This window comes from Antechinus flavipes, chromosome 4 (assembly GCF_016432865.1).
Source record: "Antechinus flavipes isolate AdamAnt ecotype Samford, QLD, Australia chromosome 4, AdamAnt_v2, whole genome shotgun sequence".
Lineage (NCBI taxonomy): Eukaryota > Metazoa > Chordata > Mammalia > Dasyuromorphia > Dasyuridae > Antechinus > Antechinus flavipes.
Genome location: NC_067401.1, coordinates 428,210,685 through 428,231,183, shown reverse-complemented (window position 1 = coordinate 428,231,183; position 20,499 = coordinate 428,210,685). Strand labels below are relative to the sequence as shown.

Here is a 20,499-nt window from a genome sequence, read left to right as displayed (position 1 = left end):
AAGAATCCTTTCTATAATGTCCCTGAAAAAAAATCATTTAGTGTTTACCTGGTATGGGATATGGGCCCATCACCAGCCCTATCTTGACTTATGTCTTACCACTGGATTCTGATGACTCTGGAGGAAAATGTGAGGCTAAAGATTTTGTACAAATCTGACTCACTTAAACCAGTTCACTCACAAGTCAAGATATCATCCTTAGGATGTCATTTGTCCTCTTCAAGAATGGAGGATCTACAACAACAATAACAACGACAACATGGGACTCACTACTTCCAGAGGCAACCCATTTCATTGCTGGACAACTCCATTTATTAGAAAATTCCTCTTTATACTGAGCAAAAATTTGTCTTCATTTTCTATCTATTGTTACTAATTCTGTCTTCTAGAAGGGGTGTCAAACTCAAATGGAAATGGGCCCCCCATGGACTACATATAGATTTAGAAAACCATGACATTACCTATGTTGTATTTTTATTTATTTTGTTTAACATTTTCTGATTGCATTTTAATTTAATTTGATTTGACCCACCGAACATGTTTGATACCTCTTCTCTAGAGCTAAATAGAATAAATCAAAAGCATCTTTCACCTGATAATCATTTAAATACTTAATTATTTTATCTTTTCTTTTCTTGAATAATTAATTGTGAGGATGTTGAAGGAAGTATCTGAAGGAGGGATAGTTTCAAAAAGTGTGGGGAAAAAAATCATAGGCCTTTTTAACATTAAATTAAGGCAACCAAGTCCATTTCATCAACTACTGACTTATTTGCCTGCTTTCCCATCTATATAAATTTCTTGTGAGAATATTCTAAAAATTCACATAGGGTTTCTTTGTAGGAAACGGGCATGATTTTGAAAATGATATTTTACAGTAGACCACATCTTTATTATCACACAGTCATTAGAAAGATTTGGAGAATACAAGATTCCTGTGTCCTTATTTTTGTTGATCATTAAAAAAAAAGTATTTGATTTCAAAGAGCAAAAGACTGCTTAAAAGACTCTTCCTGAAAGATATCTCCCTTCTTTCCAATGACACTATTTAAGATTTCTTGAAGGAAATAATAAAAATATATTATATTAACAAAAGCTAGTGAGTAGTAAACAAGATTGGAATTTGCAATATTCAACCTTTTAGGTCTCTTCTAATCTGACATGCAATAACTGATTCTAAGAGAAAGGCCAGAAATTTTACAAAGTCCATCTCAGTGAACTTCAGTGAGACAAAAACTAAGTCATCTCTATGGATTTTGCCAGTGCTGTTGGGGACTCATTGTTAATATTTAAGTTTAATCAGAATAGGCTTCCACAGTTTGGTCTATGATTCAGCTCAATGAATGCTGAGCATTCTCTGTGGAGAATTTTATTAGACACTGAGGGTAAAAGGGAAGTTATTGTTGTTTAGCTATTTTCCAGTCACGTCCAAGTCTCCAGTCATATTTCTTTATTCAACTCATTTTACAGATGAGGAAACTGAGGCAAACAGGGTTAAGTGACTTGTTCAGAGTCACATAACTATTAAGTATCTAAAGCTGGATTTGAATTCAGAAAGATGAGTTTTCCTGTGTTTCGGTGCAGTGACCAATCTGTGAGCAGCATGAAAAAGCTCTAATTCTATTAAGGGAGACAAAGCCAATTTAACAAATATATTAAGTATTGTGTGTACAATAAGGTGAGAAGATATCACAATGAGTGGGACAGTTCTTTTATGGCATAAGTACTAAAATCCATTAATTATGCCAGGCCCTAATATCTCTTTACCAGATGAAAAGCTAGAGGCAGGAGGAGGGATGCTGAATTTAATATCAAAGAAATGGATCTGAATTCTATCCATTAATTAGGTAGTTTGGGAAAGTTCTTTACCTATATAGGAGTGAGTTTCCTCTTCTCTAAAAAATTAGAGAGATTTGATCAGATGGCATCTAAAACCCCTCCCAATCCATGATTCAAAGAATATGCCCCCCTTCCTCTTTTCCATCTTGTTAAGCTTTTCCAGTGTTTGGTGAACAAGACTTGCTTCATGGCATTTTTTTCAATGACATTTGGCTATATTTCTCGCCTAATGTGCATCAATTTGCCCTATTAATATCTTCTCAGGACTGATTTTTAGGTCATGCAATATCTGAGCACTTAGATATTGATCTCTTGGCCACTTTGCTGTTGCAAGGAATTTAAAACACAACCAAAAAAAAAAATTATGTAATTTTTATTTTTACAAGGCAATTGGGGTTAAGTGACTTCTCTGGGGTCATGCAGCTAGTAAGTGTCTGAGGCTGGATTTGAACTCATATTTTCCTGATTCCAAAGTTAGTGCTCTACTTTTTCTATGAAAACTACTTGGGTATATAACTAAATCAGATCTGTTTTTTTTTTTTTTTTTTTTTTTTTTTTTTTTTAATTATATTTATTTTTTATCCGTAAGGACACCAGGTGGAGCCATAGTGCACAGAACCCTGAGTCTGGAGACAGAATTGATATCAAATCTGGTCTCAGGCACTTCCAGCTGGCCAAATTACTGAATCTCTCTGCATCAGTTTCCCCTTCTGGGGATAAAAATGGCACCTACCTTTATAGGATTGCTGTGAGGATCAAATGTGCCTGCCACATAGTGAATGCTATGTATTATGTTATTATGGGCACTAAATACAGTTAAGAGAAGTAGATGGGCAGAAGATCTGCCATTTGCATTTGACTATGTGACAACAGGCAAGTGGCAACTTCTCCTTATCCTCAGCAGCTGTCTGACAAATTTAGACAAGATTTAAAGAAATTGCCATTTTGCCTTAGTGGAAGGGATTTCCACGCTAGAAGTCCTCGACACTGAAAAAAACCATAGGTTGGGCCCAAAAAAGGGAGAAAATTGGTGAAATGTGTCATGATTTTATGCATACTATTTGTTAGAACTGAATAAGTAGTTATTTTACACATACTCTTTTCTTTCTTATTTTCTTTTTCTTTTTCTTTTTTTTGTTATATTGTTATAGATATTCCTTGAATCTATTATATTATTTTGAGAAAATGCTTTTTTTTCTTAGATTTTTTATTTGACTTGATTTTTTTTGTCAAATTCACTTTCTTTGCTCTTATATTTGCTACTTTCTCAGCTTATAGCTGGTATACCTTTTATATTTATATAAAAAATATATTTTATATTAAGAATTCAGTTCTTAGTTTATGATGTTACGGTTTTTTTCCACCCCTAAAAGCAAATAAGTTGGTGTTGGTGGCTATTGAGTTGGAGAAGAGGACACTGAGGCAAACAGAATTAAGCAATTTGCATAGGGTCACACAGCTAGTATCATGAGGTCAGATTTGAAATTTGGTTTTCTTGAGTCCTCCCTCTATCCATTGTGTCACCCTATAAATAAAGAGTATAAATGGCTTATTTTTCTATCTTAAAATATAAATTAAAATGTTAATAAACAAGCAAAATAACAGAACAAGAAGCCTGTTTTTATTTTAAAAGCCTTGTTCTCAGTTAAATATATATTTTTAAGCTTGATTCCATGGTTTAAAAAAAATTGTAGAGCCTTTCCAAAGTCATAATGTTAGAGTATATTATCCTGCTAGAACTTTTGACTTGAGGCAGCATGATGTGGGAATGACCATGATTTAACAAGTCACAGCTCTGGTTCTTAGCTTAGCCCTTAATTAGTGGGGTAACTATGAACAAGTTCCTAACCTTCATTTTTCCCATCTATAAAATGAGTTGGTTGAATTAGGTCAGAGGTGTCAAACATGCCATTTAGCTCAACTTTATCAAGTGTAACCAGAAATAAATTAAAATGTAATTGGGAAATAGTTAACAAAATACACAGCAACATAAAGTATATTTTAAATAATGTGTATATATAGATATATATGTATGTATATATACTACATATACGTGTATATGAGAGAGAGAGAGAGAGAGAGAGAGAGAGAGAGAGAGAGAGAGAGAGAGAGAGAGAGAGAGAGAGAGAGAGAGAGAGAGAGAGAGAGATTGTTATTTTAAAAGTCAATGTAGGGCAGCAGCTAGGTGGTGCAGTGGGTAGAGCATCAGCCCTGAAATCAGGAAGACCTGAGTTCAAATCTGTTCTCAGACATTTAACAAGTCTTAACTGTGTGATCCTGGGCAAGTCACTTAACTTCAATTACTTCAGTAAATTAAAAAAAAGTCAATGTGGAGTTGCAGGGATCCTTATGAAGGGTTTTGTAGTTCCTGATTCTGTTTGAATTTGATACTACTTGCCTAGATTTCCTCCAAGATCCCATCTACAATCTACAAACCCGGCAAGCTCTTTCTTTCTCTAACATTTCATGCTTCTCTGTTCTCTTGAAGACGCATGTTTCCTGTCTTGAAGATCAGTGTAACTGGGCTGGATCCCAACGCCATGTATTCTTTCCTGCTGGACTTCACCCCGACTGACAGTCACCGGTGGAAATATGTCAACGGTGAATGGGTGCCAGCCGGCAAACCCGAAGCTTCCAACCACAGCTGTGTCTACATACACCCAGATTCTCCCAACTTTGGTGCCCACTGGATGAAAGCCCCTATCTCCTTCAGCAAAGTGAAGCTTACCAACAAACTCAATGGAGGTGGGCAGGTAGGACTGAAAGAGTCACCAATCAAGAAATATCAAGGGTGCATTTAGGCAATTAGAGGGACCCTCACAGAGCTCTTATTCCACAGAAGCCAATTATTCCCTGGAGTCCAAATGTAAACAGGAATAAACAGCTCTTAATTGGTGCTTTCAGATTTTAATGGACTTTCAGATGTTAAGGGAGAGTGAGTGAGAGAGAGGGGTGTAGTGCAGTAGTTTACTTAATCATGGGGGCCTTTTCATAGTTTTGTCTTGTGCACTGAGGCTTTTATATAGGACTTCAGTTGAGGGGGAAAACATTGTTTGTGAGTATTAGAGTTTTGCTATTCCCCTTGTTTTTTTGTGTAAGTGGCATGTTGGCAATAGGTAAGTACCTTAATAAAAAGCTGTCCCTGAATGAAATAATTACAGCTTCCACTTTGGATAATTATCAATAGAATATTCAATCAGCTTTGGTTTTCAGAAGAAGAAAAAGAAAAAAAAACCCTAAACAAAACATCCCTAAATTAGGAATATTCTCTTTAAGGCTATCAGAGTGCTAGAAACACTGTGTTTGAAAAGTGTCTGTGTTTGAAAAGTGACTAAAGAACTTCAGGGACAAGGTTCCATTGAGGCTGTCCAACTACTTTTCAAAATTGATGCCATGTTGTCTACTGGTGATAAAAGAATCCTAACCAGAGATTCTGATATTTGAGGCAAAGATGTAATGAAAGGTACTGGGAAGTAAAAAGACCTTTAACCATAGTGTGTAAGCTAATGAGCAGCTATATGTATGCACCTGCACATTTATATGCTTATGTATATATGTGTGTATTGGGATGTATAGATAGAATCTCAGAGTTGGCTCTCTACCTACTGTGGGACCTGTTCTATTAGCACCTTCTAAATTTTGGTACTCTGCGATATAGACCCAGTTGTCCTGCCCAAGTTATGGCTCCTCTTTTTCAGGAGAAAAGCCATTCTCGTTGTTGTATTCTGTCTTCTCAAATTACTTTTAATTGTATTTTAGCTTTTATTCCCTTTCACTCCTAATAGAAAGTAAGCTATTTCCTACAGGTTAGAGAGTACTAATTTTTGCCTTAATTACCATCCATTTGGATTAGTACACACTTCACAGAGATCAATAACCAAGAGATTAATAATCTTTCTCTTTTTTTGTACAAAATGACTAATATAGAAATTGTATATGATTGCACATATATAACCTATATCAGATTGCTTATCATTTCAGGGAGGGAGAGAGGAAGAAATATAATTTGGAACTCAAAATTTACCCCTTCCCCAAAGAATATTAAAAATGATTTTTACATATTCTTGGGAGAAAATAAACTATTATTTAAAAATTAAATTAAAATATTATTTTTAAAAGAGAAATTAATAAACATTTGTCAAATCCAATTAGATTCAATTTACTTTAGTTCTCTATTCTTCCCCTCTTCTTCATAAACTTTACAAATGTGGGAAAATGAGGTTCAGGAGGGGTTAATTGGCTTGCTAAAGGATCTGAGCCAAGACCTTTAAGTGACAGAGATCAGACTTATATCTAGGTCTTGTGACTCCTGATCTGGTATTCTGTTTTCCTCTAACTCCATTGCATTTTCTTAACCACCAAAAAATATGTGCTTATCTGGGAGAGATAGAGAAATACACACACACACACACACACACACACACACACACACACACAGACACAGAGACCCAGAGAGAGACAAAATGAGAGACACACAGAGACAAGACAGAGAGATAGAGAGAGAGAGAGACAGAGAGACAGAAATAGAGAAACAGAGACAGAAACATAGAGAGAGAGAGAAAGAAGGGGGAGGGGGCAGTTATCAGGATCTTGTGATACAATAAATAAATGCTGGATTTTGAGTTAAGTGCCTTGGATTCAAATCCCAGATCTGATTATTTATGAATTTTGTGACTGGGCAAATCACCTGTCTTCTTATCTGTAATAAAAGGGGCATTAGACTAGATGAGTTTTAAGGTCCTTTACAACCCTGAATCTTTGATTTTATTTTCTTAAATAATGATTTCCTAGAATGTAACAGGTAATAATAAGGAATTAGGTATAGTGGACTAAGCTTTAATAATAATATCCTTTAAAAACAATAATAACTTTTTATTTTTCAAAATACATGCAAAAGTAGTTTTCAATATTCATCCTTGCAAAACTTTATGTTCTAAATTTTTCTTCCTCCCTTCCCCTCTCCCAGACAGCAAGTAATCCAATATAGATTAAACATGTGCAATTCTTTTAAACATTTTTACATTTATCATGCTGCATGAGAAAAATCAGAAGGGGAAAAAATAAGAAAAAAAATAAGCTAGCAAACAACAACAACATCAAAAAGATGAAAATATTATGTTATGTTCCACATTCACTCTCTATAGATGTAGATGGCTTGTCCATCACAAGTCTATTAGAATTGCCCTGAATCATCTCATTGTTGAAAAGAACCACATTCATCAGAATTGATCATTGTATAACCTTGTTGTTGCTGTATACAATGTTCTCCTGGTTCTACTCACTTCACTTAACATTAATTCACGTAAGTCTCTCCAGGCCTTTCTGAAATCATCCTGCTCATCATTTCATATAGAACAATAGTATTCCATAACATTCATATACCACAATTTATTCAGCCATTCCCCAATTGATGGGCATCTATCAGTTGCTACAGAATTTTTTACACCTCTAACTCCATTTCCCTTTTTATGATCTCTTTGGGATACAGACCCAGTAGACATTGCAGAATCAATAATAGTATTGATGCTAATAAAGTATGCATCAAGGTTCTTCCGGTTAAGATGGCGGAGAGGAGGCACACAGCTGCATAAGCTCCGCGCTTTCTCTCACTATCCATTTCATTACAAGCCTCTGAATTAATGCTTGACTGAAAAAAAACCCACAAATAGTTACCAAGAGAAGCCATCCTTGAGATTCGCCAAGAAAGGTCTGTCTTTACTGGAGGGCTGGGACGGTTTTAGATCGGGCGCAGGCGGCGGGCAGCGGCAGTGAGAGCACGGGAGCAGACTGGAGAGGGGGTGGGGAGTGATCGCAGCCGTCTCTGCGGGGAGAGCTTTGCTACAGGTTTGGATACTTTGCCTTGGCAGCAAGTCAGCAGCCCAGCAGAGAAGCTAAAAACACCGGGGGTGAAGAACACAACCCCAAACAGCTGGAGTCTCCCGGGACCTGGCCGCCCCCCCCTTCCCCCCCCTCAGTGACTCAGCACGCTCTGGGCTCAGGCGCACACAGTCCTGCTAGTGCCTCACTGCTGCCCCCTGCAGTCTGGAGAGGAAGCTCGGTAACACACCCAGCCCCTCCCCCAAAGAAAGACTCCAGTTTTTTCTGTTTTTCTTGGGTAGTTTGTCTCTGATTATTAGACAGAATGAGCAAGAAGCTGAAGAGGACTTTAACCCTTGACAGCTTCTACACAGATAGAGAGCAGACTCTAAATCCTGAGGAGACTAAAAACAGGCAGTCCCCAGGTGAATCCCCAAAGGATGAGAGCATCTGTTCCTCAGCACAGATGAACCTCATAGAAGTGATTAAAAAGGCTCTCACAAGGGAGCTAGAAGAAAAATGGGGAAAGCAGAGTGAGGCTTGGCAAAAGGAGAGGGAAGCTTGGGAAAAGGAGAGGGAGGCTTGGCAAAAGAGCCTGGAGAAGTCAGTTAAAGAGAGAGTGGATAAAGAAGTAAAATCCTTGAAAAATAGGATTGGTGAACTGGAAACAGAAAACAGCTCTCTAAAAAACAAAATTGGCGAAATGGAAAAAAATTCCACAGAACAAAAGAACTCAATTGGACAATTAGAAAAAGATTTTAAAAAAGTGAGTGAAGAGAACACTTCACTGAAAATCAGAATTGAACAAGTGGAATTGAATGACTCGAGGAGACAAGAAGAATCAGTCAAGCAAATCCAAAAATATCAAACAATGGAGAAAAATGTGAAATACCTTCTGGGGAAGACAACAGACCTGGAAAACAGATCCAGGAGAGACAATCTGAGAATCATTGGACTTCCAGAAAAACATGATGAAAAAAAGAGCCTGGACACTGTCTTCCAGGAAATTATCAAAGAGAACTGCCCAGAAGTCATAGGAACAGAGGAAAAAATAAACATTGAAAGGATTCATCGATCACCCACTGAAAGGGATCCTAAAATCAAAACACCAAGGAATATAGTGGCCAAATGCCAGAACCCTCAGATGAAGGAAAAAATATTGCAAGCAGCTAGAAAAACCCAATTCAAGTATCAAGGAGCCACAATAAGGATCACCCAGGATCTGGCAGCATCCACATTAAAAGATCAAAGGGCCTGGAATATGATATTCCAAAAGGCTAAGGAATTTGGTATGCAACCAAAAATAACTTACCCAGCGAGAATGAGCATCTTTTTCCAGGGAAGAAGATGGACATTCAACGAAGTAAGCGAATTTCATCCATTTTTGATGAAAAAGCCAGAACTTAACAAAAAATTTGATCTACAAATATAGAACTCAAGAGAAATCTAAAAAGGTAAAGATTAATCTTGGGAACTATATTTTGACTATATAGATGAATAAAGAATACATGTATACCTTGTTCTAGAAATTGATATGGAAAGGACATTGTATCAGAAAAAGGGTAAAGTGGGGGTAGTACATCTCATGAAGAGGCATAGGAAACCTATTATATCTGAGAGAAAGAATGGAGGGGGATGAATATAGTGGTATCTTACTGCCTTCAGAATTGGCTTTAAGTGAAAAATCTTAAGACATATTCAATCTATAGTGAAACTTCTCCCACCTCATTGAAAAGTGAGAAGGGAAAAGTGAAAAGGGAAGGAATAAGCTAAGCGGAAGGGAATACGGGAACTGGGAGGGAAAGGGGTAAGATAGGGGGAGGAACTCTAAGGCGGGGGGAGGGACACTAAAAAGGGAGGGCTGTGAGAAGCAAGTGGTGCTCACAAGCTTAATACTGGGAAGGGGGGGGGAAAGGGGAAAGAAGGGAGAAAAGCATAAACCGGGGTTAACAAGATGGCAAGTAATACAGAATTGGTCATTCTAACCATAAATGTGAACGGGGTAAACTCCCCCATAAAGAGGAAGCGGTTAACAGAATGGATTAAAAGCCAGAATCCTACAATATGTTGTTTATAGGAAACACACCTGAAGTGGGGAGATACATGCAGGTTAAAGATAAAAGGTTGGAGCAAAATCTACTATGCTTCAGGTGAAGTCAAAAAAGCAGGGGTAGCCATCCTGATCTCAGATCAAGCTAAAGCAAAAATTGATCTAATTAAAAGAGATAAGGAAGGGCACTATATCTTGCTAAAGGGTAGCATGGATAATGAAGCACTATCTATATTAAACATATATGCACCAAGTGGGTAGCATCTAAATTCTTAAAAGAGAAACTAAGAGAGCTGCAAGAAGAAATAGACAGTAAAACTATAATAGTGGGAGATCTTAACCTTGCACTCTCAGAATTAGATAAATCAAACCACAAAATAAATAAGAAAGAAGTCAAAGAGGTAAATAGAATACTAGAAAAGTTAGATATGATAGATCTCTGGAGAAAATGTAATAGAGACAGAAAGGAATACACTTTCTTTTCAGCAGTTCATGGAACCTATACAAAAATTGACCATATATTAGGACACAAAAACCTCAAACTCAAATGCAGTAAGGCAGAAATAGTAAATGCATCCTTTTCAGACCACGATGCAATGAAAATTACATTCAACAAAAAACCAGGGGAAAGTAGACCAAAAAATAATTGGAAACTAAATAATCTCATACTAAAGAATGATTGGGTGAAACAGCAAATCATAGACATAATTAATAACTTCACCCAAGAAAACGATAATAATGAGACATCATACCAAAATGTATGGGATGCAGCCAAAGCGGTAATAAGAGGAAATCTCATATCTCTAGAGGCCTATTTGTATAAAATAGAGAAAGAGAAGGTCAATGAATTGGGTTTGCAACTAAATATGCTAGAAAAGGAACAAATTAAAACCCCCCAGTCAAACACTAAACTTGAAATTCTAAAAATAAAAGGTGAGATCAATAAAATTGAAAGTAAAAAAACTATTGAATTGATTAATAAAACTAAGAGTTGGTTCTATGAAAAAACCAACAAAATAGACAAACCCTTAGTAAATCTGATTAAAAAAAGGAAAGAGGAAAATCAAATTGTTAGTCTTAAAAATGAAAAGGGAGAACTCACCACTAACGAAGAGGAAATTAGAGCAATAATTAGGAGTTACTTTGCCCAACTTTATGCCAATAAATTCGACAACTTAAATGAAATAGAAAAATACCTCCAAAAATATAGCTTGCCCAAACTAACAGAGGAAGAAGTAAATATCCTAAACAGTCCCATCTCAGAAAAAGAAATAGAACAAACTATCAATCAACTCCCTAAGAAAAAATCCCCAGGACCAGATGGATTTACATGTGAATTCTACCAAACATTTAAAGAACAATTAACTCCAATGTTATATAAACTATTTGAAAAAATAGGGATGGAAGGAGTCCTACCAAACTCCTTTTATGACACAGACATGGTACTGATACCTAAACCAGGTAGGCTGAAAACAGAGAAAGAAAATTATAGACCAATCTCCCTAATGAATATTGATGCTAAAATCTTAAATAAAATATTAGCAAAAAGATTACAGAAAATTGTCACCAGGATAATACACTATGACCAAGTAGGATTTATACCAGGAATGCAGGGCTGGTTCAATATTAGGAAAACTATTAGCATAATTGACTATATCAATAACCAAACAAACAAAAACCACATGATCATCTCAATAGATGCAGAAAAAGCATTTGATAAAATCCAACATCCATTCCTAATAAAAACACTTGAGAGCATAGGAATAAATGGACTTTTCCTTAAAATAGTCAGGAGCATATATTTAAAACCATCAGTAAGCATCATATGCAATGGGGAAAAACTGGAACCTTTCCCAGTAAGATCTGGAGTGAAGCAAGGTTGCCCACTATCACCATTATTATTTAATATCGTATTAGAAACACTAGCCTCGGCAATAAGAGTCGAGAAAGATATTAAAGGAATTAGAGTAGGCAATGAGAAAACCAAACTATCACGCTTTGCAGATGATATGATGATATACCTAGAGAACCCCAGAGATTCTACTAAAAGGCTATTGGAAATAATTCATAATTTTAGCAAAGTAGCTGGCTACAAAATAAATCCCCATAAATCCTCAGCATTTTTATACATCACCAACAAAACCCAACAGCAAGAGATACAAAGAGAAATTCCATTCAGAATAACTGTTGATACCATAAAATATTTGGGAATCTATCTACCAAAGGGAAGTCAGGAATTATATGAGCAAAATTATAAAAAAGTCTCCACACAAATAAAGTCAGACTTAAATAATTGGAAAAGTATTAAGTGCTCTTGGATCGGCCGAGCGAACATAATAAAGATGACAATACTCCCTAAACTAATCTATTTATTTAGTGCTATACCAATCAGACTTCCAAGAAAATATTTTATTGATCTAGAAAAAATAACAACAAAATTCATATGGAACAATAAAAAGTCAAGAATCTCAAGGGAATTAATGAAAAAAAAATCAAATGAAGGTGGCCTAGCTGTACCTGATCTAAAATTATATTATAAAGCAGCAGTCACCAAAACCATTTGGTATTGGCTAAGAAATAGATTAGTGGATCAGTGGAAAAGGCTAGGTTCACAAGACAGAATAGTCAACTATAGCAATCTAGTGTTTGACAAACCCAAAGCCCCTAACTTCTGGGAAAAGAATTCATTATTTGATAAAAACTGCTGGGATAATTGGAAATTAGTATGGCAGAAATTAGGCATGGACCCACACTTAACACCATATACCAAGATAAGATCAAAATGGGTCTATGACCTAGGCATAAAGAACGAGATTATAAATAAATTAGAGGAACATAGAATAGTTTATCTCTCAGACTTGTGGAGGAGAAAGAAATTTGTGACCAAAGATGAACTAGAGACCATTACTGATCACAAAATAGAAAATTTTGATTACATCAAATTAAAAAGCCTTTGTACAAATAAAACTAATGCAAACAAGATTAGAAGGGAAGCAACAAACTGGGAAAACATTTTCACAGTTAAAGGTTCTGATAAAGGCCTCATTTCCAAAATATATAGAGAACTGACTCAGATTTATAAGAAATCAAGCCATTCTCCAATTGATAAATGGTCAAAGGATATGAACAGACAATTTTCAGAGGATGAAATTGAAACTATTACCACTCATATGAAAGAGTGTTCCAAATCATTATTGATCAGAGAAATGCAAATTAAGACAACTCTGAGATACCACTACACACCTGTCAGATTGGCTAAGATGACAGGAAAAAATAATGATGAATGTTGGAGGGGATGCGGGAAAACTGGGACACTAATGCATTGTTGGTGGAGTTGTGAACGAATCCAACCATTCTGGAGAGCAATCTGGAATTATGCCCAAAAAATTATCAAAATGTGCATATCCTTTGATCCAGCAGTGTTTCTATTGGGCTTATATCCCAAAGAAATACTAAAGAAGGGAAAGGGACCTGTATGTGCCAAAATGTTTGTAGCAGCCCTGTTTGTAGTGGCTAGAAACTGGAAAATGAATGGATGCCCATCAATTGGAGAATGGCTGGGTAAATTGTGGTATATGAATGTTATGGAATATTATTGTTCTGTAAGAAATGACCAGCAGGATGAATACAGAGAGGACTGGCGAGACTTACATGAACTGATGCTAAGTGAAATGGGCAGAACCAGGAGATCATTATACACTTCGACAACGATATTGTATGAGGACATATTTTGATGGAAGTGGATTTCTTTGACAAAGAGACCTGAGTTTCAATTGATAAATGATGGACAAAAGCAGCTACACCCAAAGAAAGAACACTGGGAAACGAATGTGACCTATCTGCATTTTTGTTTTTCTTCCCGGGTTATTTATACCTTCTGAATCCAATTCTCCCTATGCAAAAAGAGAACTGTTCGGTTCTGCAAGCATAGATTGTATCTAGGATATACTGCAACATATCCAACATATAAAGGACTGCTTGCCATCTAGGGGAGGGGGTGGAGGGAGGGAGGGAAAAAAAAATCGGAACAGAAACGAGTGTCAATATAAAGTAATTATTAAATAAAGATAAAAAAAAAAGAAAAAGAAAAAAAAAGTATGCATCAAGTTAACTCAACAAACCCTCCTCACATACAAGGCATCGTGTGAACAAAAGATTAAAAAAATGAAACTATCATTGACCTCAAAAGAAGGAAATGAGCATTTATATAGTACCAATTATATATCAGGTGCTTTTTAAATGCTATTCCATTTGATCCTCATGACCATCCTGGATATTGGTGCTATCATAATCTTTATTTTATCATGGAGGAAACTGAAGCTAAGAGAATTTAAATGACTTATCTAGGGTTGCACAGTTAATAGCTGAGGCTACATTTGAATCCAAGCCTTTTCTGAATGGAAGCCTGTCACTCTATCTACCATACCACTTAAATGTTTCCACTCAAGGAGGTAAACGTCCATATCTTAGCCCCAGGGCTTTTTTTCCAATTGTACTACAAAATAAACATGAACCTTTTATTCGGGAAACATTTATTAATCACTTACTATGTAATAATAGCCGATATTTATATGGTATTACCTGCTATGTGGCAGTACTATGCTAAGTGCTTTACAAATATTATCCCTTTTAATCCTCACAACATCCTTGTGAGGTAGGAGCTATTCCATAATCAAGGAAACTAAGGCAGACAGAGGTTAATTGCTTGAGGTTAGATTTGAAATCAGATCTTCCTCACTTTAGACTTAATGCTTCTTCTATTGTATCATTTAGCTGTCTTCTTATAATTAAAAAAAAATAAAAGAAATTACAAGTCTGACTTTCTCCTTCCATGGGGAAAGCAGGCATAGTAAAATAAGTGAAATCAATCTTCTCTGTACCTCTTCTTTAAAAGGCTGCTACTTGCCTTCAAAGAGCAGTTATTTGTAAGGTTACTTTAATTGTAAAGTACTATGTGAGAAATATAACCGAGCACAAGGGAGGCCTTCACCACTAGTGGCTTTGAATGAAAATTCTCTACTGCTGTAGTGAACTTCTTGGTGAAGGGTTTGAGTGATCCAATATGTGATGGAGCTACCTGGATTTCTTTCCCTTGATAGCCCAGTTTTTAATCTACTTTTCTGTTTATCTTTCTTGATCTTCTCTTTCTTTTTTTCTCTCTTTCTCCAACAGATAATGCTGAACTCTCTGCATAAATATGAGCCCCAGGTTCACATTGTTCGAGTTGGCAATACTCATCGAATGGTGATGAATTGCTCCTTTCCTGAAACTCAGTTCATAGCTGTGACTGCCTATCAGAATGAGGAGGTAGGTGGGTGTAGCCTGTGCCCCTTTTATTTCCATGCCAGGAAGATGTAGTGATGGCTCTTAGGGATGACGCTACATCATGTGGCAAAGGCACCTAGCTGAAGGTAAGATCTAGCAGAAGGTAAGATCCAACTGAACAAGAAAGATCATGTGTCTTTCCTGAAGATCAATCTAATCAAATGAGAAAAGTTCATCACCAGAAGACTGGCCACAGATGATGATTTTTTTTTTTTTCACTGTCTATGTGAGGGTTGAGATCTGTGTCAGTGAAAGGAGTGTTCACTCCTGGAAATCACAGCTCCTTGAATCAACAAAATAAGCAGGTTTCTAAAATTCAAGAATGTTTCTTGGATATTAGGGGGCAGAGAGAGATAAGACTAGTGAAGGGTTTGAGTGATCCAAGAGAGGTATGTGACCGAACTTAAACCTGGATTTCCTTTCCCTTGTCAGGCCAGTTTTTAATCTACTTTTCTGTTTATCTTTCTTGATCCTTTCTTTCTCCCTCACTTTCTCTAACAGATAATGCTGAACTCTTTGCATAAATGCAAATGTCTGAATTTGAACCTAAATCTTTCTAAGCCCAAGACTTTAAATCCAAAGTCTTTTGCCCACACCATGTTATTTTTGGGCAAATTTCTTCACCTCTTACTTGATTTCATCATCTGTAAAAGGAAGTTGGACTGACCAATCAATCTCTAAGGGTTTCCCTGGAACTAAAGATCTCTAGTTCTGAGTGTAGGGTATAAATATCTGAACATAAGGCCATGCTTGACTTACCCATTAGGATGAATACCTTTCCTCTCTTTTCCTTACCCTGACAGTAGCTGGAGTAGCATCCACTTGCTAGTTGAGTCATTGGAAAGGCACAGCAAAGCACCAGCACTGCCACAAACCCCATTAATCTTGGTGAGACAAGTCAATGCAGGAGGTATATCCTTTGCTCAGTTACTTAGTGTAGGCTTATAGAAATCAGTACAAAAAAGGTTTGTTTCTCTAAGTTTTCAAAATTAGCCTGTCACCCTCCAGTGTGAAGTAACATTATTTTTATTTTACTAAGTATCAATTTGCCCAAATAAATAGGTAAGTGTTACAGGATAGTTTTATCTAATGTATCTAAGCTGGGGTGTAAAGAATCTGGGGGCCAGTCTTTGTTTCCTCCTTGTGCCTCATCTTTTAATATTGAAGTCTAGGGTAAAGCTGCAATTTTCATTTTTTCCCAAATATCATGGATGAGATGTGACCATCTGCAGGCTAGAGAGAAGGTATTTGGTAAGAGAGAAGTTGAAAGTTAGTTTCACAATAGTTCAAGAGAGTAAATACAGTATCTGGTTTATACTCCAGCCTACCTTAGGCAGTTGAATGAATAAAGCCCAGAGCTTAGGTTTAGGAAGATTTGAGTTCAAATTCAGACACTTATTAACTTAGGCAAGTCATTTCATTTCTGAAGCTTTCTCAACTGTAAGGAGGGGAAAATAATAGCACCTGCCTTCCAGGACTGTTGTGAAGATCTAATGACGTAATAATTGTAAAGCATATAATGCCATAGTGCCACACAAGCATTTATTATTTTCTCCACTAATGCTGGTTTATTTTTATTTTTGCAAATCCAAGATAACAGCACTCAAAATCAAGTATAATCCATTTGCCAAAGCTTTCTTGGATGCCAAGGAACGGTGAGTAGATGTTTATGATCGCAAGGAAATCTCAAGTTTAAATTCTGCAAATGTAGAATCTGTGATTATTTTGACAGGAAGTATCTTAGACCTTACCTTTGGATCATCTATGAAGAAAGGGCTTGCTAAGCTAGTTAAATATCAGTATGGTTGAAGAGGATGAATGATCTTTCAAGTACTTTTAAAGCCCCTATTTAAATAGAAATCACTGATGTAGTAATTCCAGATTTTTAATTTTTTCCTTAATAACAGACTATCAAGACTTCTATTTGGAAATACTTTGCTAGTCCAATTTGAGTATGCAAGTAGGTGTTTGACAGTATTACATAATTCAAATTTTTGAACTCAGTTTTTACTTAGTCTTAATTTGCATCAATTGCCTAGGAAACTTGGGTAATGGGAAATAGTATGATGTAATAGAATAAGCTCTGAGGTTCCAAATAAAGTCTTAGCTCTTCTGCTGTATGACATTAGGTATATTACATAACCTTAGTCTCAATTTCTCCATCTATAAAATAAATATGCAATATAATAAATATAGTATAAATAAATATAAATCTATAAGATAAATTATGATATAAATCCAATTATTTTGGATAATTTGGATATTTGGATAATAAATCCTATTAATTTGATTTTCTCTTACTGTTCTAAAAATGATATGATTCTCTGAAGTCTCTGTTAACTGGACAGAAGGCCTGCAGAAACCTCTGGATTTGAATGTTAATTTTCACTGTGAATGTATTCCATTTCTGCCTTTCTTTTCCATTCTGAAAAAAAAAAAACAATGCAAGAAAATTCTCCCTGGGGCTACAGTGTGTATATTTGTGTGTGTGTGTGTGTGTGTGTGTGTGTGTGTGTGTGTAAATTAGTAAACATTCATTAAGCTCCTACTATTTCCCCATGTTGTTCTGGAACTACAAGAACAAAAATAAAAAATTTTCTGCCTTCAATGACCTTACAGCAGTCAAACCATACCTAGGAAGGTGAATTCCCCTATAACATACTCAGTAAGTAGCTCTCCAGGCTTTGCTTGAAGACCTCCAATAAGGGGAACCCACTGGTATCTAGCTCCAATTATTAAGATTTTTCCCTCAAAATCAAATCCAAGTCTATCTTTTTACAACTTATATCCTTCCTTCCTAATCCCCCATCCCTAGGGCTAGGCACTGTGACTAAGAAAAAAAAAAGAAAAGGAAAATGCTAGGGTGCCATAGGAGTGACATATGGTACAAACTAGTATCTATTAGGGCAAAGGAGAAATTAAGACAAAAAACTCTAAGAAAAATGAAGGAGAGATCATTTTTTAATTTGAAGAGATGAAAATTACATTCACAGAGGGGATGGTACTTAAATAACACATTGTTGAAAAGTAAAGGATTACTCCAGCCAGTGCTGGAGTATGCGGGGTATGCTTGCTCATGGATAGAGACAGGAGACTATATAATGACCTTAGGGTATACTAGTTCACTTTGGCTGGCTTGGAGAGTTTGACAATGGGGAGTAATGAGAAATAGATTGGAAAAAAAGGAATTTGTACTTTATCTTAGAGGCAATAGGGAACCCTTGAAAATTTTTAGGAGGTCACATGTAATGGGGTGATTTTTTTCTTGCATTTTTTTTCTTTGCACTGGACTGGACTGCAAGCTGCCTGAAATTTTGGGCACAGAAACAGCAAATCATTTCAAAAGTGATGTCATTTTGTTACAAGATCAGCAACAGGGACATACTTGACAAAAGCTGCTGAGATCCTCCCTATTTTACTGAGAATTCTTGCAACAGAGCACTATGGAACTCTTGGGACTGTAACAATTTCAATGGAAGTGTCTGTGGATAACTGAGAGTTGTATGTGCTCTATTTTGTCCATAAAATTAAATTAATGCCCTGGTTGGGATAAGTGAGAGAGAAGCACCTGGGAGAATGTTTGGCATATTGGTAATGGGTGGGGATAAGGGGGTACCATGAGTTCTTTTAGGAAGAATCCTGAAGAATGAGGAAATCAGATACCATTCTTTTTCTTCTTTCAGAAACCATCCAAAAGATGCTCCAGAAGTTATCTCAGAGGGTCAGCATATTACATACTCCCACTGTAAGTTTTATGGAATGTTTACAAGTCATAGATAAATGTAATCTAGAGGAATTCTCCCTATGTACTCAATTGAATAAGTTGTTTTGATTGATTAAGGTAAAGTAAAACCTTCCAACAGGGCCCAATTTAGTATTCTGCCAATTCAAGGACATTTATACCTTTTCCAGAACTCCTAGTGATGTCTAGAGTTTTGTCATCTTGAAGATTAATGAAGGTCTGGGAGCAAAAATTACTAACATGGGAGATCTTGATGATATGACTATAAAGTAGAGACTCTTAACTTTCTTTATGTCATGGGCCTTTTCAACAGTGATCCAGTGAAATTCATGAACCCTTCATCAGAAGAAGATTTTTAAATGCATAAAATCATATACAAAATGTTACAAAGGAAATAAATTATATTGAAATATAGTTATCACAATATTAAGATTAAAAAAAAAAACTTTAGAGACTCCAAGCTAAGTAAGAGCCTTTAAACTCTAAGATTTACATGGTGATGAGATTAGGAGTCCCCAAAGTGCTTTCTGGAGGGTCCCTTCTGCTTTCTTTGCTTTTGCTATTTTAACACTAGTCTTGAGCTCAGTACAGTTTTCAGATGACAAAACCAGATCCATGACTTTGATATTCCAATATTGCTTTAGTTTTCCCACACTTGTCTTGGATTCTACTTCTTAATATCTGTAGCTTGGTTTTTAAAAAAGTAAATCATAAATAGCATCATTTTGACATCTCAGGTAAGATTCAGTGTGATGTAAAAATGGCCTTAAGACTTGCAAAGAACCTGAAAGATTAGAGAAAGCAGTGAATGAGCTAAGTTGGTAATGCTCTTTCTCTTTTTAGAGGAAGATCCCAGATTTTCAGGCAGTTTGAATTGACTGATGGTAAAGATACTTCTTGTCTTTGGTGAAAGGGTATAGGCTGAGAATGAGAGACCGTATGCTATCACACTAGCCTCAAGCCCTGTTCAAGTTCGGGAGTATAAATATATGTTTGCAGAGTAGATTTAGGAGATTTTGTTTTGGGTGTGGGAGATTTCTTTTATCTGGTTGATAGGATGATAAGAAACCTTAGGGTTCTACCTAAGGTCCATGGTGACTCCCATCTTTTAGAGTGTTCTTCAGTCTGAGAAGCCCAAAGAATAGGACATTATTGAGTAGGACCACTTCTGAGTTTTAGGTTACTCTACCTAAGGAGAATTAAATCAAACTGTAGTCTAGTGTGCTTCCCAAGGTCCAATCCACAACAAACTACCTTCTTATTACTCATCTACTCAAGAACCGGGATGGCAGTTACCAATGCTACTATTGTAGCTTAGTAACCATCTTTTTCTCACTGTTACCAAGTGGAAGGGAACTTTAAAAAACAGTAGCAAAAAAGAAAGGACCATCATGGGCCTTCTGAATGGCCACATCAAAAACTACCTATTGAATATTTCAAACTGGATATCCTGGAGCTATCTCAAATTCAGTCTGTGCAAAACAGAGGTCATTATTTTTTTTCTTTTCAAACCCATCCTGAGCAACCCCCAGCCCAGTGAGTAGGACTTTGCTCTGATGGGCTCAAATCTGGTTTTCTGATCAATCATGGGGCAGGATATTTAACTCAAGCTGCTCCTGCTTTGCTTCTGGTCCATCAGACCCTTCCACCCCTCCTCGTCTTCCCACTTCAATCACCAAATAGCAGAGAAGGGGAAACCAGTGATCTTACTAGGCAGTGGAAAAAA

General features: G+C 36.3%; 1 protein-coding gene across 1 annotated transcript in view; it reads left to right on the top strand.

Moving 5' to 3' along the window:
* The window catches only part of TBX19 (T-box transcription factor 19), a 41,537-nt gene that overhangs the window by 12,094 nt on the left and 8,944 nt on the right, over positions 1 to 20,499 (top strand). The window contains exons 2-5 of the mRNA XM_051999007.1: positions 4,328 to 4,592; positions 14,879 to 15,013; positions 16,625 to 16,686; positions 18,715 to 18,776. Of these exons, the coding sequence (XP_051854967.1) occupies positions 4,328 to 4,592; positions 14,879 to 15,013; positions 16,625 to 16,686; positions 18,715 to 18,776 (524 nt within the window). The remainder of the gene's footprint in view (positions 1 to 4,327; positions 4,593 to 14,878; positions 15,014 to 16,624; positions 16,687 to 18,714; positions 18,777 to 20,499) is intronic.